Source organism: Cervus elaphus, chromosome 20 (genome assembly GCF_910594005.1).
Source record: "Cervus elaphus chromosome 20, mCerEla1.1, whole genome shotgun sequence".
In the NCBI taxonomy this organism is placed as follows: Eukaryota; Metazoa; Chordata; class Mammalia; order Artiodactyla; family Cervidae; genus Cervus; species Cervus elaphus.
The window spans coordinates 25,596,485-25,624,404 of NC_057834.1; the positions used below are offsets into that span (position 1 = coordinate 25,596,485).

The window sequence follows — 27,920 nt, forward strand, 5'->3', positions numbered from 1 at the left end:
CTTAGCCAGAAACAGAGTTGGACCATAAAGAAGGCTGAGTGCCTTGATGCTTTTGAACTATGGTGCTGAATAAGACTCTTAAGAGTCCCTTGGATTGCAAGGAGATCAAACGAATCAATCCGAGAGGAAATCAACCCTGAATATTCATTGGAAGGACTGATGCTAAAGCTGAAGCTCTAATATTCGACCACCTGATGCGAAGAGGTGACTCATTGGAAAAGATGCTGGGAAAGATTGACAGAGGTTGAGTTGGTTGGATGGCATCACCCACTCAATGGACATGAGCTTGAGCAAACTCTGGGAGATAGTGAAGGACAGGGAAGCCTGGCTTGCTGTGGCCCATGGGATCACAAAAGTTTGGACACGACTGAGCAACTGAACAACTTCCTTTCAGAGGTGTGTGGTACGTCAAATCCCTGAGGCATTTCAGGGTTTGTGGTACAATTGGCAAAGCAATGTCTCTGCTTTTTAATATGCTGCTGTTTCCCCACCTAGAAAATGTGCCTTGTCTGCCCTCTTTCTCCTATAGATCTCAGTCCTCACAGCCTCTTTCAGCAGAGCTGGCTCTTATTTTTCTTTTGTTTTCATTTTCTACAGCTTTCTGCTGTAGCAAGAGGAAAGCCGACAAGTCCCAGGATCTACTCAGAATTGGGGAGGTGGAGCTGTCTCTGCCATCCCCATGTATACTGTGAGCACTGTGTGTCATGGGTAAAAGAAATGTTTTCTACTAGTAGTATCTCCTCAGGGAAAGTGGGGATTCACCTCAGAATGCCAGATAGGCCACAAACCATTGGAGGGAAAAGCCAGAATGCCTTTCTGGATTTAAGATTTCAATTGCACAATAAAGTAAAAAGCTTATTTTTCAATCACTGGGGACAGAGTGCTTCCATAGATTAATATGGTGCTAGAAGGAGTTTTTCTCCTTCTGGCTAGGATTGGAAATAAGAAATATTTAGGCTGTGGATACTAGGGAGGAGGAGCATGGTTCAGAGCTCTTCTGCTTGTGGGAGGCAATGAGGGACCTTGAGATGAGCAGGAGACTACACCTTGAGAGGTCTGTAGGATCCTTCAGGAGAGAGATGGCCAGTAGGGGATATCCTGGGAGAATGAAGTCCTTAGCTCTTTTCTCCTGATCTCCGACCCTTGAGTGGATGGCACACAGATCATCTTCCTTCCTTCTGTGGCAGAGCTGTCATATTCCTTGGCACAATGCCCTTGGCCTTCCATATATTCTATTCTATTCAGAGCTAGTGGTTAGCTCAGGGATTTAGGTTCTCAACTGTGTCAGGAAATCCTGTATTGGCATCAAGGTTTTTGATCTTTCTTTTTCCCTATAGATACCACAAGCCATGATTTATACACAAATGTGATTTGCCTGATTGTCACAGTCTGGGCCCAGAACAATTTTAATTAACTGGAAAATGGTCCTCAATACACCGATTAGACCTCTTCAGGTACAGCAAGATAAAAGCCTGATAATTTGGATGGAGTACCCTTCTTAAATATCTACTCTATACACGGCAGCCAATGGGAAAGCCAGGCTTTCTCCCACCTGATCCAGTGAGTAATTAAGAGAGGGCTTTTTCTTCCCCACCTCTCCCCTCCCACCCACCCCCAACTAAAGCTTAACAGGTTGGTGGTATAATTTGTAGACTTTCAGGGTGTCATGCTAGGAGCTTAGGCAAGAGACTAGGCATTTCTTCCCCAGCTTCCCAGGCACTGTCCAGCTGGATTCGAAAGGCAGGCAAGCGACAGGAGGAAAGAGGTGGAAGCCGGCAAAGTAACTACTGTTTCTCAGCAAAGTTTGAGAGGGGCCTGTGGCCATGAGTGAGTTGGACACTCAGAAGACCTGTGATGGAACTGTTTCTCGTCTGCTCAATGTGGTGGAAAGTGAGCTTCAGGCAGGGAGGGAAAAAGGCGACCCTACAGAGAAGCAACTTCAGATCATTCTGGAGGATGCCCCTCTCTGGCAGAGGTTCAAGGAAGTCACTAACGAAATGATCGTGACCAAGAATGGCAGGTGAGATTATCTGTGGCTCTACTTGGGCTGGCGGGGCTTGGCAAGGGAGGCAAGGCCCCTTGAACATAGAAGAGGCTGCAGCTCTTCACTCAGAGGTAGCGGGGTCTGATTAAACGCTCCTGAGGACAGTCTCTTACGGCTTTCCCCCAGCCAACTTAATTAATTTCTCTGAGATCGTCAGAGAAGTGGAGGATGAAGCCACCTGTTCTGCCTGCAGTTTAAAGGAAGAAATTCTTTGAAATTACTGGAAAGGGGGGCATGTCCCGTGGGTTTGGGAAATGCACTCAAATTTCAGAAAATAATGTTAATTTTTGACTGACTGTATATCCTGGAGCAGATGACTATTCTTTGAACTCCAATTCCATTCAGATAAGATAAAATAAAAGGCAACTTTATCTGGAAGCTGGGTGATTTTGTCTGAAGTATAGCAAACTTGCGAGACATTTCTGACAAGCTGAAGATTCAGAGGCTAAAAGGCAAATTTAATCTCACTACCTACTTCTACACTTGCTTCTTCCTGTGTGTTTGTGGTGAGTGTTCATTTGAAATTGTGTGTGTTTGTGACAGTATGAAAGCCATTGCAGTAATAGTTAATGAAACCATAATATACTGACTGAGAAAAGAGAAGATGCCGTCAGTTTTTTCATTGCAACAAATTAGGGATTAAATGAAATGGCTCTCTGTTGGCATTTCTTGGATTATATTAAATCTATTTCTGCCAAGTGACTGTCTAAGGTAATATTAGGAGTTTCTGTTTAGTAAAGGAGATAAAAATATTTAGAAAGAAAGTATCATTGCTCCCAAGCTTGGCCAAACAGCTCCCAATATTAATGTGATACTGATCTTTCTGTTCACATGGTCAAAAAAAGTACAAAATGTTGAAAGGTATTTTCGATATGGTTAGTTTCAGCACAATCTCAAAGATTGTGACCTTTGAGAGAAATTCTGCTTTCCAATGAGAGAAAAGTCCAAGCTAGCTGAAATTCTGGCAGGCTTTTGTCCTTGTGAAAAACATTTTCATTCCTGACTTCTCACTTTTCCATTTCTGAATAAAATGCATGGCATAGAGAATGAAACATTCTATCTGGGAAAATTATGAATTTGAGTGTTGCTGTGTGACATTACAGTGCTTTGTAAATAAAAAAGGTTCTATAGATAAGGGCCTTTCAATAAATTGTGATTACTAATAGTAGCAGGAATATCAATCTTGCTTGATGCTTATATTTTCTCTCTCTAAATGGGTCCCATATTTATTTCATATATAGAATTTGTTATTTTTAATAATTATAATTGTAATTTTACCTATTCTTACTCTTGATCTGTATTGGCACATTATATTCTGTAAAAAGAAATAGAAAACATGTTTGTATTTTCAAAGAAATTATCCCCAATTCCTAAAACTGGATATACTTTCTTTCCTTTTAAAGATGAATGATGATACAGTTGTAAAAGTTTTATGATGTCCAATGACAGGTAGACCTTTCTGTTTATTATTCTTTTAGTTACACTAATACTTAGCCTCATACTATTTATTTGGCTGTCAAAGTGGTCATATATAATAGTAAAATAAGTATAATCATCAAGTAAAACAATAGTCCATATATTTGAATGAGGGATAAATAAAAATTTTGAAAACCATTATAAAATTCAACTTAATAATATGTCATATTGGTATGTTCTTTTACAATTTTAGAAGAACTTTCTCTTGTCTTTTTGTACCTAAATAATTTTCTTCATATTTAAAATTGAAAAGTCTTCACATATTTAAACTCATTAACTATGTGAAAATTATTCTCTGTAGAAAAAGTCTAATTATGGTCAATGTGATTCTTCTTATTTTCTGTGGAGGTCCTGCTGACATTTTTACCTTCTCAGTGAAGTTAAATCTTTTCTTAGGATCTCTGAACCCCTCCTGGTCAATATTTTGCCAGGAGATAGTTTCCTTTGTATTTCAGATAAAGAAGGGAAGACAGATCTCTAAGAAATGAATGCAGTTGGTAATGAGTGAGTGTGATCTGGAATTACTCTCAGTCTGTTTAGTTTCTCAGAATAAACTGTTAACAACACTTTCCTGCTCTTGATATAGGCACATCTTTCTTGTTTTGCTGTCTTCTTTATTGTCCTCTTCATCTCTCTTTTCCCTCTTTTTTTCTCCTAACCATCTATCCCTGTATCACTCCTTTTGACCCATTTTCTTCTGTCAGTAGACTCACAATGTCTCCTCCAGATGCCCCATCCTTACCTTTCATACCAACTCCTGAGCCTAAGGCAGATGGAAGTGTGGCCCTTCTCTGGAAAGAACATTCCTGGTAATTAATACCCAGTCTTGGCCCTTTTCATTCATGTTACCCTCCTGCCCCTATAGTCAGTTAACTTTCTGACTTTTCTAAATCTTCGATGGGGTTAATCAGATCTCCCGTACACTTGAGCATAATTGTCCCATGTAATAGCAAGTTTTAAAATAGCATAGATGGAATGATGAATTAAAAGACTCATTTTCAAATGGACATCTATTTATATGCATAAATAGGAGGCTTGCTTCTGACATTGATCAGAAGTAATAGAGACTTTCCCTGAAAAACAGTGAACTATCCACAGAAACGGGGGTTATGATGGTTCTTCATTCCTTCCTCTCCTGTCCTTTCCTCGTGCTGTTTTACTGTTTACTCTCCTCTCTTTTCGTCCCCTCCTTTTTTTTCTTTTTTTAAAGCTACAATTACTTTATTTATTTATTTTTTATTAGTTGGAGGCTAATTACTTCACAACATTTCAGTGGGTTTTGTCATACATTGATATGAATCAGCCATAGAGTTACACGCATTCCCCATCCCGATCGTCCCCTCCTTTTTTATTGAAAATGTTTAGTTATTAATATTCAGTAGCCTTTCAGACATAACAATAACAATTATAATACCTCCTTAGAGCTCATTTGAATCATCTCTAGTGCATCAGCTTGTAAATACTTCCTTTCATCTCTATCCTTTAAGCTAGGAACTTGTATTTTAGGTTGCACAAAAAGATTTATTTCAGATTTCAGTGGTAAATAAGTGAAATCTCTTGTAACTTTTGTTTTCTCTACAGTAACATATTTGCCTTAGGGGGAAAAGCTATATTTTATGTATATTTCCATGCAGTTGAATAATTTGATTTCATTCAGATTAAATTTGCCTTGAGGAGATTTTAATAAATTGGAAGAATTTCTGATGTAATTGGTGTATCCATTTGTTATCATAAAATGTTAGGATCACTAAGTTGAACTTCCCAGTGATTTAGAGATGTTGGTACGGTGAGCTAATGCTCATAGTGGGAGGCAACGAGGGCCCCGAAGGTAGAGTGGTGCAAGAGGAGAGAAAACCGATGTTGCACATCAGGAAAAAATTTTCCATGTCCCTGTAGTCTATGGAGATTTTTCTCTGAAGTTTACAATTGCAGTTTATGAGAATCATATGTTTTTGTGTGATCTGCCTCTAACCAGGCTACTTTGGTTACTTGCTCCTCCTTTTATCTTCACATAAGTCTAAACATCCATGCCCCATGTGCCTGCATACACACACTCCAAAACCCTGATGAATGCTTCATGATTATTAAAATTCTGTGGGGGGAAAGAGAGGGAGTTTACTTCCTGAATTTTGCCTTTAACCACCTCTGCTGTTTCCCCACCTAGAAAATCTGCCTTGTCTGCCCTCTTTCTTCCTATAGATCTCAGTCCTCACAGCATCTTTCAGCAGTGCTGGCTCTCAAGATCTCCTGTAAGAGAAATAAAAACTGAGAAACTAGCCTCATAGCTAAACAATACAGAGTTCACGGCCAAGCCTAAGCATGTGTGGTTCCTCAAGCACGGTTTTGGGCAGTGTTTATATTCCCTACTACATTTGCTTCTCTCTCTGATATAGGGATTGGTTTACAGCCACAGAGATGGAAGAAAAGGGAGAAAAGATCAAAGAAGTGCAGCTCATCCCTGAAAACAGTCTGGTCATGAGTGTTGCCCCCAAGTAAAGAGATATCACAGCCCAGTCCTTGTGAGGCTGGAGAAAGAGGCAGAGGAGAAGCAGGAGGTGTTGAACTGGACGTGGAGGCAGGGTGGCTTCAAGTGCTAGTTATAAGACTTTGGGCAAGTTGACATTTATTTACATTGGTGACATTTATGACATCATTGGTATAAAGAAGATAAAAATACATAGCATCTCAGTTCATTTGTGTAGTGATAAAAAAAGAAAAATAATGATAAAATTCTCAGCAAATGAAGTATTAGAGATTAAAGCAGCAAATGGTCCTACCATGTTTTACATGTGTTCTTCTAAGAACCAGGATGCTTCTTTACTTTTTCTTTATTTACTTTTTTTGTTAACAGCTTTATTGTGATAATTTATATACTGTACAATCCAAAAAACTCGTTGAAAGTATATCATAATGTCTTCATGGTTCATCTGTGTTGTAGCATTTTTATTGACAAATAACATTTCACTGTATAAATATACTTCATTTTATTTATTCAATCATCAATGGACATGTGGGTTGTTTCCAATTTTCAACTGTAATGAATAATGCCACTATGAATGTCTGTATATAAGTTTTTATGTGGGTATATGTTTTCATTACTCATACATATAACACCTAGGCATGGAATTGCAGGGTCATATGGTAACTCTGTATTTTAACTTGTTAGAGGAATTGCAAGACTCACTTTTGGCTGGTCCATTGTATATTCCACCAGCAATGTATGAGTATTTCAATTTCTCCACATCCTCACCTATGCTTGCTGTTATTCACCTTTTTTTTATTATTATTATAGCCATCTAGTGAGTATGAGGAACGATTTCAAATGTAGGTTATGGTTCAGTTTGTTAGGTGTCAACTCCCACTCTTCCTGAGTATATGGACTTAAGTTGGTTTACTTAAACTCACCAAGCTTCAGTTTGTTATCTGACTCACCCAGCCTCTAGTACTCAAAGGTACTATCTATTTCCTATCTATTAAATGCTTGCCAAGAGCCATACTGGGGTATAAACCTGGTTGGTGTAAACTCCCCCAGGTTCTTTGTATTCTGCCATGAGTTTTGAAGTGGTCACTAAGGCAGGGCATTTAGAAAAGAGGGGGTGCTGAAAACAGATCCCCATTATTCATACACAGCTGGAGGACTAAGTTGGAAGAGGACCCAGCAAAGGAGTTGGAAGTATTGATTAGGTGGATGAGCCAAGGGGAAAAATATCTTGTCTGTCCAGAGTATTCAGGGAGGCCATGTAATTTAAGCTCAGAAGACTGAGGAGCCTGGATGGCTTGAGTCCATCTCTAGATCCAGACCTTGTTATCTATTGGTCAATTTCTTCACTTTCTATATGTTGCAGTTCTTATTGTACCTCATTTCAAAACTAGGCTCTACTGGGACCCTCCAGTCCCTCACCTATACCCATTATGCTGTTAATATTTCCATACCTGGCATCCTTGGACTCCTTCTTTTAGCAGTGGACATACTCAGTTTTCCCCTTTTTATTCTCTTCCCAACCTTTATAGAAGCACAAATCCTCCAAGTGACTCCCCTTACTCCCTTGGATGTCTCCTTAGTTGCTATCTTAAAAGCTAGATACCCTAGACCAGTACATTTTAAGCTTTAAAGTTGTGGTGACTTAACTGGGGATTTTGAAAAGCACAGATTTTGATTGTGTATGTCTGGAGTTAGGTCTGAGCTGCTGCATTTCTGATTACTGCTGCTGCTGAGTCATGAACCACTCTGAGTAGCAAGTGTTTGGACCCTAGTTTGTTAGCTTCTCAACTTGGGGACTCAGATTTTCGAAGATGTATTGACAAATAAGACAGCTTCTGGGGCAACTGGGAGGTGGGAGGGACATCTGTATGGAAACTAGGTCTTTTGAGGAGATTAGAGCAACTTAGATAGCTTGGTGAAAGAAAAATAAGCTAAAGAGAATCAGAAGCCAGGTGACCTAGCTTCTCCAAATATCTGTGAAAGTGAGTTTGCTGGTATTTTCTTAGAGCGTAGGAGCTGCTTCTGCAGCTTAGTCTCTACGTCGTGTCCGACTCTTTTGGGGCCCCGTGGACTGTGGCCAACTAGGCTCCTCTGGCCATGGGATTTCCCAGGCAAGAATATTGCAGTAGGTTGCCATTTTCTTCTCCAGGGGATCTTCCCAACCCAGGGATCAAACCCACGTCTCCTGCATTGGCAGGCAGATTCTTTACCACCAAACCACCTGGGAATCCCACAGAGGCTGGGAGAAGGACCAAAAAAACCAGATCATCATGTCTCAAAGTATACATCTTCCTTTAAAAAAAATATTATTTATTTTTGGCTGCCCTGGGTCTTTGTTGCTGCATGCAGATTTTCTCTAGTTGTGGTGAGTTGGGGCTACTCTCTAGTTGTCGTTTGAGGGCTCTATAGCATTCAGGCTTCAGTAGTTGTGGCTCATGGGCCTAGTTGCCCTATGGCATGTGGAATCTTTTCAGACCAGGGATTGGATCCATGTCACCTGCATTGACAGGCAGATTCTTAACCACTGGACCACCAGGGAAGTCCTCAAAGTGTATTTATTGAATACAAATTCCCACAAGATGCTCAATGAGAAGATGGTTGCACAGGTACACAAGTGCAGAATGTGGAATCCCTCACCCCTTCTCAAAGTGCTCACAGGTGAATTAAAGCCTCTGACAAGTCCTGCAGGAAAGGAACTGGTCTAAATATGTAGAGTCAAGGGTCCCTTCACTGCCTTTACCACAAACCGTGTTTTCTGTATTAACACTGTTACTATTATTTAGAACTGTTTTGTAATACAGAGAAGGCTTGCTCTGTGGCAATAGTGTGAAAATCTGATGTATGCTGGGAGAAAACCTTTGAAGGAAGCTCTGTGAGAACCTGGCACCTGCCTGTATACAATACCTCAAGTTTCAGGAGGAATTTCATTCTGGTCAAATGACTAGATCAGTGATTTTCAGACATTAAAACAGAGCACAACATTTAAAATTAAAACCTCAATATAAAATACATTGGTGAAAAGAGGCTAGGCTGACTTCGAAGCTGCTGGTCTGGCCCCTCTTCGTTTGGCTTCCCCCTGTGCATTTTCTGCACCACCAGAGCCCTCCGAGGACAGTCTCCTCTGAGCAGAGAGAGGACTGGACAACTGGAGAGATGTTCCTAACATTCTAATATCCTTCTTGTGGCTCAATTTCTGCCTTTTCTTTTAGACGGATGTTCCCAGTCCTAAAGATTAGCATCACAGGGCTGGACCCCAATGCCATGTACTCACTCCTTCTGGACTTTGTCCCAATGGACAGTCATCGCTGGAAGTACGTCAATGGAGAATGGGTACCTGCAGGCAAGCCAGAGGTCTCCAGCCACAGCTGTGTCTACATCCACCCAGACTCCCCCAACTTCGGTGCCCACTGGATGAAGGCCCCCATCTCCTTCAGCAAGGTGAAGCTGACCAATAAGCTCAACGGAGGTGGGCAGGTATGCTCGGTAGCCTGGCCACCCGGCTGCCCCACAACACCCATCAAGAAATACCAGGGGCGCATTTAGGCAATTAGGAGGTCCTCACCGACCTCTTCTCTCAGGGAAGCCAATTATTCCCCGGAGTCCAAATGTGAACAGGAATAAACAGCTCTTAATTGGTACTTTCGGTTTTTAATGGACTTCCTGATGTTAAGAGAGAGTGAGAGAGTGGAGTAGTTTACTTAATCATCAGGGGCCTTTCAGAGTTTTGCCTTGTGTGTGGTGCTTTTTACCAAGCCTGGGAGGAGGGAGATGTTTGTGGGTACCACGGTTTTGTTATTCCCTCTCCCTTTTTTTTTTTTTTGGTGTAAGTGGCATCTTAATAAAAAGCTGCTCCTAAATGAAATAATTGCTCCCTCCACTTGGGCATTATGATAATTATCAATAGAATATTGAATCAGCTTTGGGTTTTCAGAAAAAGAATCCAAACAAACCTTAAATAAGGAGGGTTTTATTTAAAGTCTCCAATTAGAGTAAACAAGATTTTGAGGCTTTTTACTCTTTTGTTTTCTCTGGTAGGATTGTGCATACTAGTGTGCTGTGTAAGGTTGTTATTTGCTTTATAAAATGTAGACTGGGGGGATTACACCCAGTCGGGAGGAAGAGGTCTTATTCCCCCAGATGTCACTTTGGTCAGTCTCATAGCCCTTAGACTTTTCACGCCTTCTCTGTGCTTATCCAGCTGGGATGTAGGGGTTCTCGTTTTAAGAATGGTAAGTCATCTTCCTAAGTCTCTGCAGTATTCGGAAGTTTCCAGTTCTTTATTGAATCAGGAAATTGAAAAGTAAACTATTATTCCCTCCCAGTTTTCACAACAGGAGACTTTCAATAAGCCTTTGATTTGAATCACAAAGAGTGGATGTTACATAACCAGCAGATGTCAGCTATCATTACTTTTTAGGTAATTCAGCCCTTCGTCAGGATTTTGAGATAATTAGGATTTCTAACTAGGGGGCTTCCCTGGTGGCTCAGATGGTAAAGAATCTGCCTGCAATTCAGAAGATCCAGGTTTGATACCTGGATCAGGAAGATCCCCTGGAGAAGGGAATGGCAACCCTTTCCAGTATTATTGCCTGGAGAATTCCATGGACAGAGGAGCTTTGTGGGCTAGATTGGTTGCAAAGATTCAGACATGACTGAGCTACTAACACTAACACACTTTCTCATAGGAAAAAAACCAGTATGTTTTAACAGAGCAAAATTCATATCGTTGTGCTGAAAATAGGAAGAAAAAAAAAGGAAGCCAGGATTTTGGCAGAAAACCGCACACTCTTTAGACCAGCTCTTCTCTGGCAACCCACCCTTCACCCTCTTATGTGTGTGTGTGCTTAGTCACCCTCATATAAGCAGCTCCAAAGTTATTCTCCTTAAGAGTTTCTAAAAAAATCTCCCTTCAGTGATTTCTCAGAGAGATGGTGGCGGCTCAGATGACTGGGGATCAATGTGTGTGGCCCTAACTGAGGTGGGTGTAACCTTAGGACTAATCAGAGGTGCTGGATCATCTGTCACCTGTGATGCCCGAGGCTTTGTGTGTCCTCTCTCTTCTTCCACCTAAACAGATAATGTTGAATTCTCTGCATAAATATGAACCCCAGGTTCACATAGTGCGTGTTGGAGATGCCCATCGAATGGTGATGAACTGCTCCTTCCCTGAAACCCAGTTCATAGCTGTGACTGCCTATCAGAATGAGGAGGTGAGTGTGTGTGTATGTATGTGTAAATGTCACCTGGGGGAGTGTGATGGGACTAGAGGGTGGTGCTTTTATTGTTATGACCAAACTTGGATGAAAGATAGGTTTTCTAAGATTCAGATGTAGTCAGATACACTTGGTAGAGACCAAGTTAAGCAGTGTGGTAATCAGTTTCCACCTCCTTCTCCCTGCTTACCAAAGCTCCACCAGTGTTTCTTCTCCTGGTGCCAATAAGGCACAGTGGTGCATTGTAATACAACCAGCAGAAACGCAGGAGTCTTTGTTTCCAGGACCTTGACCTGACAGAACTAGGCATCTCTCCCGCTCTAGAGCAAGTCTGTGGGGATTGATCCAATCATGCACCCTCTTTGGGTTTGTGTTATACTATCTGTCCAACTTGTTAGCTCTTTTGGGGGCACATGTAGATCTTTCTCTGCCTAACTTGGGCCTCTCATGGCTACAGCTGAGTAGCCAGCATCTGGCCTCCGTAAACTCTGTGGGAGCAAAGTTTTTTTGGTTCATCCACATCCTATAGGATTTTCCAGGACTGCTGGTCACCAAGACACCAGATCAGTTGGATTCTTTTTGCTTAAACTTTAAAAGATTATTAAAAATTGAAGTATAGTTGATTTAAAATGCTTTTATTTTCTGCCATACAGCAAAAGTGATTCAGTTATACATACATATATACATATTCTCTTTTTATGTTCTTTTTTAATGGTTTATCTCAGAATATTGAATATAGTTTCCCATGCTATACAGAAGGACCTTGCTGTTTTTCCAGTCTATGTATTTAATAGTTTGCATTTAAGCCTAAGCTCCCAGTTCATCCCTCCTCCACCCTTAAAAATTTTTTTAATGGCAATAATACATGTTTATTAAAAAAAACTTCACATGATAAACAAATAGTATGGAAGTATGTACAATGAAATGAAAAGTTAGAGGTAAAGATTTACCCTTTCCCTCCTGTTCTGTGAGTCCCGCATCCCAGAGACACTACAAATAACCACTGAGGCTGTGCTTCTTCCCACACATCTTCTGTGCACTTATAAATATGCACAGGGTACAGATTTCCTCACACAAATTGGCTCATGTTCATATTAGTATGAAATTTCTCCCCACCCCCTGTATTTAAGAGTGCATTATGAATATCTTTCTATGTAAACTGGATTCAGATTTATCTCCTTTACTGAAATTATTGCAGAGGATACACTGTATTTCAGGCAATCAGTTTCCCACCTAAATGATGTTTAGGTCATTTCCAGTTGTTTTATTTTCTATGATAAATAATACTGCAAAGAATATTAAGCACTCAGAAATGGAATTGTTCTGTCAAGGAGAGTGTATGTTTAGAACTGTGATAGACAAAGCCCCATTGCCTCCCTCCAAAGAGCATATCCATTTATAATTCCCACACCAATCTCAACACAGTGATTACATACATTTTCAGCTTTGATAATTCAATAGGGTAGAAAAAATGGTATCTTACTATTGCTTTAATTTGCATTTCTTTATTTGGAAGCTTTAGAAGATTTTTAGGCTCCCATCCAGCTAACTGAATCAGAATCTCCAGGGAGCATACCCAGAATCTAGTTTTAAGAGTCTCCTTAAAGGATTCTGATGATCATCCAGGTTTGGAAACTACTGCCTTATTGCCTACAGATGATGTGCAAGGAAATGTAATTTCTTTTCTATAGCTAATCTGGCCTCTCAGCTGAACCCTTTAGCAGGTCAGTGGAAAGAAAAATTAACCAAATATCTGAAAATTTAAACAGGCCCTCAAATACTGTACAGTTTTTATTGGCTGACACATTTTGCCTTTCATACCCTGACACAGATTGCCTTTCATCCCCTTTTACTCTCTGTAGGATGGCCTCTGGATTTATGAAGGGAGAGTGGGCTTCTGCAACTTCAGAAAGCTGGGAAGAGTTGGGGGCCACATCCTGGCCTCCTCTGTTCTCTGAACAATGTCTGTTAGCCACTGACATGCTGCCTGCTCTCTTAGTCCATGGCAGGTGGAACCTGTCATCTGGTTGCCCTCTGACTAAGTGCTCAGATTTTCCTGGACACATGCTGGAGGGTTCCCTCTGAACTAGCAGCAAGGCTAAGGCTATGTTTTCAGCAGGCTACTAGCCTGATGCTGTGATTCTGGTCTTGAACATGCCCCAAGAGAATCAAACCTGGGAAACTCTAACCTCGGAGCCTCTGTCTCCTGACAACGTATCCCTGCCAATGTAAATGCATCCTGAGAGTGGGTACAGGGGTGGATGAGCTATCCAAAAATCTTCTTTTATTCAGCAAATATTTATTGAGTCTTACTACAGGCTGGATGTTTTCCTACATGCTGGTAATACTGCACTGTACTCAGGGCACTTACATCCCAGTGAGAATAGATGAAAATGATAAATATGTATTTGGTCAGAAGGCTCTGAAGGAAAATGAAGTAGGCTAAGGCCAGGGGAGATAAAGGGTGACAGCAGGTGGAACTGATAGTTTGTGTGTGTGTGTGTGTGTGTGTGTGTGTGTAAACATGACCCAAAGGGTAGGTGATTATTTAAGAGGTCAGGGAGTTGATTCTAGTCTGTACTCGAGAGTCTAGAGACAGGTGTTCATCAGTACACTCTCCTCTGTGTCCCAGTGACTAGAAAAGTAACTGACAGATGGTGGGTGTTCAATTACTGTTGAAAAAAAAGAATGAATAATAGAATAAATGCTAGATTTAGCACATCAGGCTTGTGCAATTTTGTTGTTTTGTCCTTTCTTTGCTCATTTTATACCGCATTTGCCATTTTCACCACAGGTGACAATAAAACGTTTCTTGTTGGACAGTGCAATAGTGATTTTGTGCAGAATCAAGCAAAGAAACATGGAGAGGGAGAAAAAAAGAGAGGAGAATTATTCTGATTTTATAGAAATTCAAAGGTGAAGATTAAGTGTTCTGTTCCCCATGCATATTCTACTTTCACTAACACTTCTTGTCTTTGTAAATGTAAGATAACAGCTCTCAAAATCAAGTACAACCCTTTTGCCAAAGCCTTCTTGGATGCTAAGGAAAGGTGAGTAGAGAAATTTCAGGGCAATCTTATGATTTTTGCAAATATGAAGTTTATAATAATCTTGGAAGGAACTAACTACTGGCATTTGCATTACCTTTGATAGAAACATGTTTTTAATATTTAATTCAATGTCCAACAAAATCAGCAAGAAAAAACAAATTTGTAATTACTTGTCCTTTATAATAGGGGTCCAGGAGAACCTGGGGCTTCCCAGTGGCTCATTGTTAAATAATTCACCTGCCAATGCAGGAAATGTGATTTGATCCCTGAGTCAGGAAGATCCCCTGGAGAAGGAAATGACAACCGACTCCAGTATTCTTGCCTGGGAAATCCCATGCACAGAGGACCCTTGTGGGCTACAGTCCATGGGGTCACAAGGAGTTGGACACGACTTAGCAGCTAAACAACAGGAGGACCTGGAACTGGCCATGTTTTATCTGCCCTGTTTTATGATAGATTCTTGAAAATAATATAATCACATAAAAAAAAACTAAATGATTTAAATTTTAAATAATTCAATCTTCCTTTACCACAGTTATCTGAGTAGTATGATTTCAATAAATTTTTTAAGGCTAAATTTCACCTAGGAAAGGTGAGTAATTCATAAAGGTGAGAGGCCCATGTCTTTCAGAAGTCAGAGACTTCTGGGGGTGTGAATGATTTCCTTTGAAGTGTTTGGATTTTGTTGTTTCTGTTTCAAATCTTTACACTAATTCCTATAAATTTCAAATCTTGCTTTTTCATCATAAAGGCACTAGACTAATGGACAGGTGTTTATAATAACATGTCACAGGGGTCTGTCCTGCCAATATTTGACTTAATTTTGATGATGTAGAAGAAATACCTTTTTTCAGGTAAGAAAACGCATATAATAAAAATATTTAGGACTTTGAGAGAGAGCGATCCTGGCTTTGAGTCCTGGCTTTACCATTTCCTGACTTGCATAAGTCAATTTGCTTTTCTGGGACCCACTTTCTAAATCTGCGAAAGCATGTAGTAATATTCTATCACAGGATAATTGGTGGACCTAGCATATCACAGATGTGACTGTGCCCTGAAGTCCTATGCAAATCTTAGCTGCTGTAATCATTGCTTGAATTTTGGCAAGCAGAAACACTGATCACAAATCAGTAAGATCAAGCTACATAGGGATAGGTGTAAATAAGGTCAACTGGATTGACTATAAAGTTGCAATTCAAAGAGCAATTACACAAGAACATAAAGTAGGAGGAGAATGGGGGAAAGATAGTAGTTTGAGGGGAAAAAAGTATTTGATTTTCTTATTTCAAAAAATTTATTGCTCTCCAAAGACAATCTTGGGTGTACTTGATGCTGGATGTGAATGGTAAGCTGGACAGCTATAGTGCACTTTCATTGCTCTTTCAGGAACCACCTCAAGGATATTCCAGAAGCTATGTCTGAGAGCCAGCATGTGACCTATTCTCACTGTGAGTTGGGTGAACCCTGGATAGGAAGGGCCTGGGGCTACACTAGGAGCATCTCCACCATGCTCAGACTTTTTACCTGTCATGACTGCTTCAGGCTTGTTCCCAATATTCTATCAAGACCCAAAGGTTATTTCTTCCACTCAAGACAAGTATATGCCCTTTCAAGCATTCCCAGAGAGAACCCCTGCTCCTGGGGGAGTGTATACAAATCCAAGGCAGGAGAGAAAAATGGAAATAGTGAATTTCTTTGACTCCCATTTTTGTGTCAGGGAGGCTAAAGAGCTCATAAAAGTGGATTCTGGATATACCTTCTACCCTGACACTCCACTCCTGTTTTGGGGTTTCCTTGTTCTTGGTACTTTCTGGTTTTTGAGTTTATCACCATTGCCATGCCTCAGGAAGGCCATAGCTTTGCACATGAGGAAACTTCTGTATTTGTTGACTGGAAAACTACAGTATTAGTGGAGTCATATATCTGGAATTCTGCAGGTAGACTGGATGTTCCTGATAGGGCGCCACCCTCTCCGTGTCTCAGAACAGAGAGGAGGCTCCACAGTGGAGCAAGTCCTCTAAAGCTGCAGCAGTAACCCAAGGTCAGTAGCATCAGTGTCTGAGATACCCTTTAATTTAGAGTTTAATGGTTTGCTAAGATCCCTTCTGCAGTTTTCCAGCTATGAAATTCTTTACTCCCTCCTTCCCCTAAAGTTCGATGCATCTTTCATTGCAGAAGTAGCAGTATAGCCACATAAGGAGAAACAATTCTCAGAAAATCACTTTAAAAAAATCTTTTCTCAGGAGTCTTTTTTTTTATTTGTCTAGTTACCATCTGCCACCATACAAAGTTATTACAATATTATTGACTATATTCCCCATACTGCAGATTTCATCCTCATGACTCATTTGTGCCTGGAATTTTGTACCTCTTAATCTCCCTCACCTCTTTATTTCCTCCCCACCATCTGGTAACTACTTGTTTGCTCTGTATATCTATGAGTCTATTCTGTTTTGTTATGTTTGTTCATGTGGTTTATTTTTTAGATTCCATATATAAGTGAAATCATATGGTATTTATCTTTTTTTTACCTGACTTATTTCACTTAGCATAATACCCTCTAAGACCATTCATGATTCTGAAAATGGCATGATTATTTTTTATGGCTGAATAATATTCCATTGTGTGTGTGTGTGTGTGTGTGTGTGTATGTGTGTATATATATATATATACGTCTTCTTTATTCATTTATCTCTTGATGGTCACTTGATTTGCTTCATTTTCTTGGCTATTGTAAATAATGCTGCAACGTTATTATTATTATTATTTTTGTTTGTAACTTTCTTTTTTGTGGTGCTGTTGTCTGGTTTTGGTATCACGGAATAAGAATAAGTTCAGAAGCATTCCTTCCTCTTCAGTTTTTGGGATAGTTTGAGAAGGATAGATGTTTACTTTTTAAAACATTTGGTAGAATTCAACTTTTGTTTGTTGGGAGTTTGTTGATTACTGATTAAATTTCATTATTGGTAATCAGTTTGTTCATATTTTCTATTTCTTCCTGATTCAGTTGTGGCAGATGGTACATTTCTGACAATTTATCCAAGAAAAGTACTTTTTAACTGACCTGGAATGAAAAGCTATTTTGTATAGGATAGGATCACATGTGGAACCACACCCTTTCAAGTTCATGTGTTACAACCTTCTCAGTAAACATCCTTATATGTGGCAAACTTCATGAACAAGTCTGGTTCTGCCTGGCTTTGCTTGCTGAGAACCTGAATCTTGATTCTATCATTCAGATAGTGATCCCTTGTGCCACATGCCTATACAACAAAGAGAAAATGGAGATAACAAAATGATTTATTGAGAATGACTGACCTACATTTTGTGATATGAATTCTGTACAATTTGTTTACTTATACTTAAAAAATATTAAGCAAATGGTTTTAATGAAAGTTCTACTTCCATATCACTAAAGCCCTGGTGACAATCCCTAGTCAATATTCTTAAGGAACAGTTCTGGTCCTGTCTGAATCTTCATCTGTGGGCCCCTCAGTTGAGAGCTGGTTGGTGAAAGGATGTGCTTCTTGTTCTCTCTGTCATTTCCCATGAATTCACTTGAAGTAAAGCCTTTTCCTCATAATACTTACTAAATTTTTTATTGTGGCTTAAAACCACGATATAAAATGCACCTTCACAAGAATTGTATGTATAGTACAATATTGTCAATCACATGCACATTTTGGTACAAAAGAGTCCCAGAACCACCTGCCTGCCCCCTCCACCCCAATTCCTTCACGTTAAAGCTACGTATACTCACCAAACTTCTTCTCTTCACATCTACCTCCCCACAAAGCCCTTGGCTACCACCGTTCTACTCTATACCTCTATATCCATAGCCTTTAGATACCTAGTATGAGGAATCATGCAATATATATATATATATATTATGACTGGCTGCTTCTGCTTATCCTAATGTTCCTCAAGGCTCATCCATATAGTACGATACGACAGGATTTCCTTCTTTTAAGGATGAAATAATATTTACTTGCATGTATATACCAAATTTGCCTGTCCCATAATCTATTGATGGTCATTTAGGTTACTTACACCTCTTGGCAACTGTGAATAATGCTGCAATGAACATGAGTGTGCAAATGTCTTTAATTCTCCTGGATATATAACCAGAAGTGGAATTGGTGGATCATGCAGTACTTCTATTTTTAATTTTTTAAGGAAACTCCATAGTGTTTTCCATGCCAGTTGCACCATTTTACATCCCCATGAATAGTTCACAAGGGTTCCAATTTCTCCACATTCTCACCAACACTTATTATTTCCTAATCTTTTTTGGATAATGGCCATCCTAATAGTATGAGGTGATATCTTGTTTCGATTTGTGTTTTGCTAATGAACAGTGATGTTGAACATCTTTTTATATGCATTTTGGCTTTTTGTATATCTTTGAAGAAATGTCTGTTCAAGTCCTTTGCTTGTTTTCATTAGGATTTTTGTTGTTTTTGTTGAGTTATAAGAGATCTTTACATATTCTAGATGCTAATCCCTTTTATAGTTTGCCAATATTCTCTTCCATCCTATAGATTTCTCTTTCACTCTGTTGATTGTTTCTTTTGCTGTGCAGAAGTTTTAAAGTTTGAAGTAGTTTGTCTAGTTTTGCTTTTGTTATCTGTGCTTTTGGTGTCATATCTAATAAATCATTGCCAAATCCAATTTCGTGAAGTTTTCCCCTGCATTTCTTCTAGAAGTTGTATAGGTCTTGCATTATTTATTTATTTAAAGTTAAAATTTTTATATGGTGTAATATGAGTTTAGTTTATTTCTTTTGCATGTGGATATCTAGCTTTCCTAATACTATTCTCTGAAGAGACTATTCTTTCCCATTCGTGTAGTCTTGGCACCCTTGTTGAAGATTATTTGACCATATAAGTGGAGTTTATCTATAGGCTCTCTTTTCTTCCACTGGTCTATATGTCTTTTTGCCAGCACCATACTAATTAGGGGGCTTCCCAGGTGGCTCAGTGGGAAACTATCTGCCTGCCAGTGCAGGAGACACAGGAGATTGGGTTCGATCCCTGGTCAGGAAGATCCCCTGAAATAGGAAATGGCAACCCACTCCAGTATTATTGCCTGGAAAATTCCATGGACAGAGGAGCCTGGTGGGCTACAGTCCATGGGGTTGCAAAGAGTCAGACACAAATGGACAACTGAGCACCTACTATTTACAGTATTGTAGCTCTGTAATGTGTTTTGAAATCAGGAAACATGAGGCCTCCAGCTTTATTTTTATTTCTCAGGATTGTTCTATTTGGAGTTCTTTAAGAATCTATATTAATTTTAGTATTGCTTTACATTTCTGACAAAAGTGTCTTATGGATTTTGATAGAGATTTCTTTGGGTAATATGAACATTTTAATAATATTAAGTCTTTCAATCCATGAACATAGGATGTCTTTCCATTTATTTATATCTTCTTTAATTTCTTTCATCTATATTTTATAGTTTTCAGTGTACGAGTCTTTTGCCCCGTAGGTATATTTTGTTCCAAAGTACTTTATTCCTTGTGGTGCTGTTCTAAATTGGATTGTTTTCTTAGTTACTTTTTGGATTGTTCATTGTAAGTGTATAGAAATGTAACTGATTTTTGTGTGTTGATTTTGTATCCTGCAACTGCTGAATTTGTTTATCAGAAAAGTTTTTTTGTGGAATATTTAGAGTTTTCTACATATAAAATTGTGTCATCTATGAACAGAGATAATTTTATTTCTTCATTTCCAATTTGGATGCCTTTTCTTTCTTTTCCTTTATTCCTAATTGCTCTGACTAGGACTTCTAGTACAATGCTGAATGGAAGTAGTGAGAGTGCGTATTCTTGTCCTGCTCATGATCTTGGAGGAAAAGCTTTCAGGTTTTTACCATTGAGTATGGTGTTAACTGTGGGTTTGTCCTATATGGCCTTTATTATGTTGAGGCAATTTTCTTGTATTCTTTATTGAATGCTTTTATTATGATAGGGTGTTAAATTTTGTCATATGCTTTTTCCACATCGATTGAGATGGTCTTTCACAAACACATTTCTGTGAAATATTTTGCAGTTTTCCAAAATGTTTTGCAAGATTCTTATCAAGTTGTGCTAGCCATCTCCCTCTCTTTTTGCCTTCAGAATCCTCTTTGCTGGGTGGTGATGGGAGGCATCCTGTCTCCTCTTGCTTGGAGTGAGAACTAAAGATATTTTCTCACTTGGCAGAAACAGGGAGGGCTCCATTCTTTCTGGGTAACCAAATTAAACATTCCCTAGTAGCTATTAATCAATGATTAACATATCATCTGACACCTCCTTCTTTGACTGACTTTTAATTCAATTAAGTCAGAAGCAACTTAACTTTTATATTTTCTATTCACTTATACATTCAAATAATATTTTATATAGCTGTGACTCCAGCATTTCTTAAGAGAGTCTCCAAACTTGATAGGACCTGTCATCCATCTCCAAAGAAGCCAACTTAGCTGCTAACATGGAAGGGGAGTGGCAGTGGAGGTGGTAGTGTCTAACTCCACACAGGTAGACATTGCCATTCACACAGAAACACAACTATGCTAAGTGGCTGGAAACCTGATTTTTGGTGTGGAAGTTCACAGAATCTCCCTCTGTGTCCTCCTCTTATCTCTTGCAGTGGGAGGCTGGATCTTTTCCAATCCGGATGGAGTGTGTACAGCAGGAAATGCCAATTACCAGTATGCCACTCCGTTGCCTCTGTCTGCTCCCCACACCCACCACGGCTGTGAGCACTATCCTGGCATCCGAGGACACCACCGGCAGGCTCCCTACCCTTCTGCATACGTGCACAGAAATCATTCTCCCTCAGGTGTGTGACTCTGCTAACAATACCCTTGGGGGTGTGGATGGTGGGAAGAAGTAGATAAACAACTAGTAGAAGTAAATATCTGAAGATAGAATCCATTTTATCTAATATATGTCATATTATTATATATTAAAATTTTGATGTTTTATATACTAACATTTGGCTATATATAGCATTGTTAGTATTTTATAATTATTTCAAATAATTACAAAAGCTGGGAGACAACCAGTCTCCCAATTTCTAATGGGTGTGAAAGTCCTCCTCCCAGGGCACTGGTGTACTAAGCAGTTTCAGGCTGCATCTCTAAAAGCCAAGTTAAGTCATGGAGTTCTGAGACCCTCAGCTCATTGCCCTCACATGACTCTTTTCTACAGTTGTAGTGCATGGCTCAGTCCAGAAAATATTGGGCCCAGTATTGAAGAGCTATTAGGAAGTTTTGGGAAGCTAGTTCACTCTACATCCAGGCTTTGGTCTGAATTGGCAAATATTTATCGAGGGTTGACTTTGTGCCAGGTTTTGTCCATGAACAAAACAGATCACAGCACCAATCATCTCACAGAGATTCTACTCTCATATGGGGACACTAACACTCAATGAGACAGTGAAGTTCATGGTCTGGGAGACAGAGGAGTGCGTTAGGATACCAGCCTCAGGGACATCCCGAGCTCTGTGCCTGCAGATGACTTTGCTGGTCATCAGCTGCCCGTGCCTGTGCCCCATCGCTAGCTACTCCCAGCAACCTTGGCAGCTGCTTCCAGGAAGGCAGAAAATGGAGCTTAATGATATCAGAAACTGAGCAGGTTCTCATCTATTTCTTGATTCTTTCCTGGCGTCAGCACACAAAACACATCTGAGCATTTGCTATGCACCAGACACTCTTCTAGGCAGTGGGGTAAGGAAGGTGATTAAGGTTTATTTATTCCCTGGAGGATCTCAGGGTTATGCAAATACATATAATTAATCCTAATACAGTATAGTGAGAGCTCTAATGTGATCCTCAGACCTGTAGCATTCCCTGGGAACTTGTTAGAAATGTAGACTCTCAGGTTCTCCTTCTGAAAGAGTTTGCAGTTTAACAAAATCCCCAGGTGATTCTTATGCACATTAAAGTTAGAGAAGCATTCTATAAAGTACACAAGCCACGGTGCTATGGGAATGAAAGAAAAAGGGCAGCTAGATCTACCAGAGGGCTTAATGTTCAAGTTGAGATTTGAAGAATGAATAGAAAAGGATAAAGGTTGGAGTGGGCAGGGATGAAAGATGGATGACATGGGACACAGGCAGAGATGAAGGGCACTCCATGTGAGAGAGTGGTAGAGCAAAGGTTCAGAAGGAGGAGAGAACCTACGTTATCTGTGAATGATTTGGGAAAAGAGTGGAGAAGGAGGGAGGCAATGTGGTGGATGAAGGAGTTGAGGCTGAGGGCCACACCATGAAAAGGAGTGACTTGGCCAGGGATGTACATGAAATCCTCTTCCTATCTTTCCCCTCCTTCCTTCCCATCTTCTTTCCCTTCTTCCTCTCTATTATATTTGCACTATTTGTGCAAATGAAGATTCAAATACATAGAAGACACTATTCCTGAAATGTTTAAATCTCCTTGGGGTTGCTGAGAAAGATAGGTTCTGATCCTCAGAAACTTCATCTGAAGCACTGGTGTCCGTAGGCTTGTTTTGAGGGGATGATGACATGGCCCATTTTAAAGAGGATGTGAGCGGTGACCTGAGTTAGATCTGTGACAAAAAGGGAAAATCATTCCAGCTGTCTGAGCCTCATCTATAAAATGGAGGTGAGAAGTTGTTATAAAGATTAAAAAATGAACAGTACATGATCATCCCATGACTGGTAAAGAATCTGCCTGCAATGCAGCAGACCTGGGTTTGATCCCTGGGTTGGGAAGATCCCCTGGAGAAGGGAAAGGCTACCACTCCAGTATTCTGGCCTGGAGAATTCCATGAACTCTATAGTTCATTGGGTCGCAAAGAGCTGGACACGACTGAGAAACTTTCACTTTCAGTATATGACATATGGTTGACATTCAATAAACTTCAATAAACCTAAGTTCCTCCCTCCTTTCTGCTTCCTTCAGAAAGTATCAACACACTGTTGGTACATGTGGCCATGGTTGTATTTTGACCTAGGATATTGTCATTGGTCACCATCTTTACATTTTCCATGCTTCACAAATTGAACTTTTGTTATTTCCCCAAAGTGAATTTGATAGAAAGCTCCAGCAATAACCTGCAAGTTTTCTCTGGAGCTGACAACTGGACTTCCTTATCCTCCACACCCCACGCCAGCATCCTGTCTGTACCCCATACCAGTGGACCAGTCAATCCAGGGCCTAGGTAAGACCAACACCAGCAACTTGCTCATTGTTCTTGGAGGTTTATTTTTTAGCATGGGGTCTCGAATTCATATTTTTTTTCCTGGGGTGCCTCGGTCTAAGCTTTTGTCCTGACTTCTAAGCCACTAAGAATTGAAAATAACAACAAGGTCAACTCTTTGCCCCTGGAAAAAGTGTGGTGAGAAAGCACCTACTCAGTCATGCATTCTTTTTATTTGTAACTTTGGTATTTTTTTTAAGAGGGAAAAGATATTGTGGCCTGGGATTGTTTGTCTCAAGTCAGGAAGAAATACTGTGAACAATGGTGGTAGCAGATAAATACTGAGCATCAGGGAACTAAAAGGGAAAAGTGTAAATATGCACTGAAACCTCAAGACCCTTGGCTGTCTATATCCTCACAAGCTACTCATTCTAACAGGTGGACACATTTTGGGTGCCCGGGCCTCAACCCAGGCAATAGGGCTGAGAGTATCTTGTAGGACCCATGGCATAACTTATACCAGAGGCCAGCATTCAGTTCTGACTGTTGGAAATCAGTGTGATGAGTAGAAAGGAAAGAGGCCTGGAATCTGACAAATGTCCCAGTTTCACTTCTTATTGACTCTGAGACTTTAGGAAATCTTAGCCTCACTAAGCTTAAACTTTCTTATCTGTAACTTGGCAATAGTACTACTCTGTAGTAGTACTCAGAGCTACTCTGTAGAGTTATGGTGAACACCAAAATTAAAAAGAGCGTAATATGTACTGTAAGCAATAACATTGTATCAATATATACATGTCTTGTTAAGTTCAACATAATTAGGCAGAATTTTGAGAAGGTCCAAAAAGCAATTCAAAATCAAAAGATGTCTTATCTTTTTTGGGGGGAGATGTTAGATGACTGGCAGGTCTAAAAAAGTTTGAGGGTCGTAGAGCTTTGATTCACAGCAATGCTCTTCACTCTTTAATGTGCATTAGAATCACCTGGGATGTTGTTCAACTGCACAATCTGATCAATAGGTCTGGGTTAGGGCCCAAGATTCTGCATTTTTAACAAGCTTCCAGGTGTTGCTGATGTTGCCGTAAACTGTGATCTTGATTTTGATGTTGATGTTGCCATGGCCCTTAAGGATCTAGTGCTCTGCTATTAAGGCAACAGCCCCCAGCCGCCTCTGGCTCCTGGGCTCTGGTAATGCAACTGGGCCAAACTGAGAAGGGCTGTCACACACAGAATGTTAAAGACAGTAGATAATAAAGAATAAATTCTTAATAATTTTTTATACTGATGCATGTAAAAATGATAATATTTTAAATATTTTCAGTTACATAAAATATTATTAATAATAAGTTCATTTGTTTCTTTTTATTCTTTTCTCAAGTGTGGCTTCTCGAAAATTCGTATTTGTGGCTCACATTTTATTTCTATTGGACAGTGCTTGACTAGAGGATCTCAGGGAAATGCATTTATTGGTGCTGTGTTGGAAGTGAGGGAAAGAGTGTCCTTGAAGCTGTTAGACAATTAACTATGTGCCAAGTTCTGTACTTGATCCTTTATGTAAGTCATTTATAGGATTCAAAGACATCCATAAGGCTGCTTTTAAAATTCCTATTTTCCTGATGGAGAAACTAAATCTCAGGGGCATTAAAAACTGCCTGAAGCTAAGACAGTAAATAAAGTAACTCAGAACCCATAGTTTTTGAATCAGCCCAGGAAGCATCAGAGAGGGGCTCTGACTGTTATTGTAGAAGAATTTCTTTTGAAAACTGGGGAATTGGGGTCAGAATCCCAGCAAACTGAGCTGGCTAAAAAACCCAACAACCCCCATGGCCTATCTAGGTTTCTGCAGGTTTCATATGGTCCAATGAGGTCTGTGGAAACTGAAATATGGCAGAGTGCAGGGTGGCATTTCTACCTCTGGTTTCATCAGTGGCATGTTTAACCCATTGCTGACTCTAAATATTTTGGTAGAGAAAAGCAAAATGTGTTCAGTACTGTCATTGGGTAATGAGCCTATTATCAAGCTAAGTAGGGACTCTGAAAAGTGATGACCAAAGTACTGGAAGTTATTTGCCTGTGTTGACTGCAGTGATTTTAATCCAGGTTCTATGTTAAGGTGCAAAATTGGCTGCACATCACAGTCAACAGGAAAGCTTTAAAAAATTCTGATCCTACATGCCAGACTAATTAGATCAGAATCTCCAGGGGTAGAACCCAAGTGTCAGTAATGTTTTTAATTTGCTAAGTGATTTCAATGTATAGTCAGGTTCGTGACCCAGTGATGTAGTATAGAAAAGTCTAAGAAAGTGGTCCAGTTCCACCCCTTTCTACCAGGGACCAGAACTGACAGGTAGAAACCTGGAATAGAAGAATTAATTATAACAACCACCATTTACTGAGTGCTATGTTTTGGATTTCACGTACTCATTTTCTTATTCAATCCTCATAAAAATATTTAGTAAGGTATGTTTAATTATCACGTCAAATCTTGAAGATAAGGAAACTGAGGCTTATCTATTAAATAATTTGTTCAAAGTCACAGAGCTAATAAGCTGTAATGCTAGGATTTAAACCTAGATTTTCTGTCCTGGTTATTAGGCCACATCACCTCTCTTGGCCAGTGAGAGATCTTACAGATTATACTGCCCAAATATCCTCCTTTCAACCTCCCTGCCCATTTATACAGGTAGCAAGGGAAGCTTAGAGAAATAAAATGCTGTGTTAAAACTGAACAACTTGTTGGAGGCAGGGCCAGCATCAAAAGGCAGGTGTCAGGACACCTAATTGTATGCTTATTCTACTACATCTTGCTGCTTCTTTGCAGAAATGGGACCAGTGTGTGTCAGAGCTGGAAACAAAGCTATGGCTAGAGACTCTCTTTCTAACTCGTGTCCCTCTCAGCACTGTGTATGTGCTAATCAGATGGCAATCCTGTCTGGGAGTATCATCACCATTCTCTCTCTCTCTGTGTGTGTTTCTGCAGCCCATATCCATGCCTGTGGACCATCAACAACAGTGGCGGGGGCCCTGCCGGGTCGGGCTCAGAGGTGCATGCCAACTCCCCGGGAGCGTTTCTCCTGGGTAACCCAGCTGTGACTTCACCTGTCTCCACCCAGACACCCACTTCGGTTAGTGTGGAGGTTCTGGGGGAGCCCTCGCTGACCAGCATCGCCATGTCCACCTGGACAGCAGTGGCTTCACATTCCTTTACAGGCTGGGGTAGCCCAGGTAGGGGTGGGCGCCATTTTCCCTCCTCACTGGATAGTTAAGCAGGATCCTAATGAAGGTGTCAGTAGAGAATCTGTTAGGTGTAGAGCTCTTAGAAGAACCACCTACCGATCCCAGTGGGTCAGACTGCAGAGTCTCCCCACCCGATGAAGTGGGTTGTAGCAGAAGCCTCCTAGGAAATGGTTTGGTTTAGATGATGCTAATTTTGTCACCTGCATCTCTCTACCATTTTCTCTTTGTGCTCCCATTTTTTCCTGCAGCTTATCCATGCCATGCCTAGGCAACAAAAGTTCATTGAGTACCTTCCTTGTGCCCTGACCCTTACTCTCAAATGATTCTAGAAGGCTGCCCCTTCTGTTCTGTGGACATAGTGTAAAGCTGGTAAGTGAGCTCAAAATTTACCTAGCCTAAGGCTTCTGCATTGTAACTTTGTACAGTCTTAAAGGTATGTGTAGCCACAGAGCTTCTGCTTTGAGACCAAGAGAGGGTGTAAGTCCATGGAGTGAAGTTAACAGAAGTAGAGTTAATTGCATGTTATAGCACTGGGAATTGAGGAAATGAAATCATGTTGCTCCTTGGCTCAGAAACCTTGGATGACTCACCATCACCTACAGATCAACGTTGATCTCCTCTGCCATCTGCCCTCAAAACATTTGTCTAGCTTTAGCTCCCAGTTACCCCATTAGCACCCTCTATTTCAGTCAAGGCACACATTCTGCCTCTATCTTTTGAACAGTGTTCTTTCCCACCTCTGTACCTTCTCTCCTGCCTGAAATTCCCTTCTCTGCTCAGTTCCACCTGTGTGAATCTTGCTTATCTCCCATGGACTGACCAGAGCACCACCCGCTGCATCAAACATTTGACCTGCCTGGGTTCCCTGCCTTCCCACTGGTTTCGCCTGTTGTAGAGCTCATCTCATGCTGCCTTGTATTTTTGGTACCCATGTCTCTCTTCCACTAGACTGTGAGCCCCTTGAGGGTGAGGCCCGGCCTTCTCTTCTCTGTTCCCCACAGCAGCACCCGGTTCTGTGCCTTGCCTATAGGAGGTGCCCAATAAACACTGGCTGAACTGAATGGATGTGAAGTGCATGTGTCAAAAGGACAGTTATGGAGCTCACTGGGGGGCAGAGCTCAGAGATTTGTGTCCCAGAATGGGCAGCGGGTCAAAGTGGGGGCTCGGGGACACTCTGGGTGTTAGGTTTGCAGTGCAGCCCTTTCTCAGTGATCGGTTGTATAAGGAGATGGTGTGGGCTAGAGTGATTCTTCCCAGACACTGGTCCGTG

At 40.4% G+C, this 27,920-nt stretch overlaps 1 protein-coding gene across 1 annotated transcript; it reads left to right on the top strand.

Moving 5' to 3' along the window:
• The first annotated feature begins 1,612 nt into the window (after positions 1 to 1,612).
• Positions 1,613 to 27,711, top strand: TBX19 (T-box transcription factor 19). The gene is made up of 8 exons (XM_043877224.1): positions 1,613 to 2,020; positions 9,212 to 9,476; positions 11,078 to 11,212; positions 14,204 to 14,265; positions 15,652 to 15,713; positions 20,898 to 21,089; positions 23,299 to 23,434; positions 26,394 to 27,711. Exons 1-8 carry the CDS (start codon positions 1,824 to 1,826, stop codon positions 26,677 to 26,679), a joined length of 1,335 nt encoding a protein of 444 aa, XP_043733159.1. The 5' UTR covers positions 1,613 to 1,823; the 3' UTR covers positions 26,680 to 27,711.
• Positions 27,712 to 27,920: the final 209 nt, after the last annotated feature.

What these genes read in the sequence shown, in the direction of transcription:
- TBX19 (XM_043877224.1), top strand. Translation starts at nt 1,824, where the DNA reads ATGAGTGAGTTGGACACTCAGAAGACCTGTGATGGAACTGTTTCTCGT. An exon ending in ATCGTGACCAAGAATGGCAG is followed by an intron (nt 2,021 to 9,211) that starts GTGAGATTATCT and finishes CTTTTCTTTTAG; the next exon opens with ACGGATGTTCCCAGTCCTAA. An exon ending in CTGCCTATCAGAATGAGGAG is followed by an intron (nt 11,213 to 14,203) that starts GTGAGTGTGTGT and finishes TGTAAATGTAAG; the next exon opens with ATAACAGCTCTCAAAATCAA.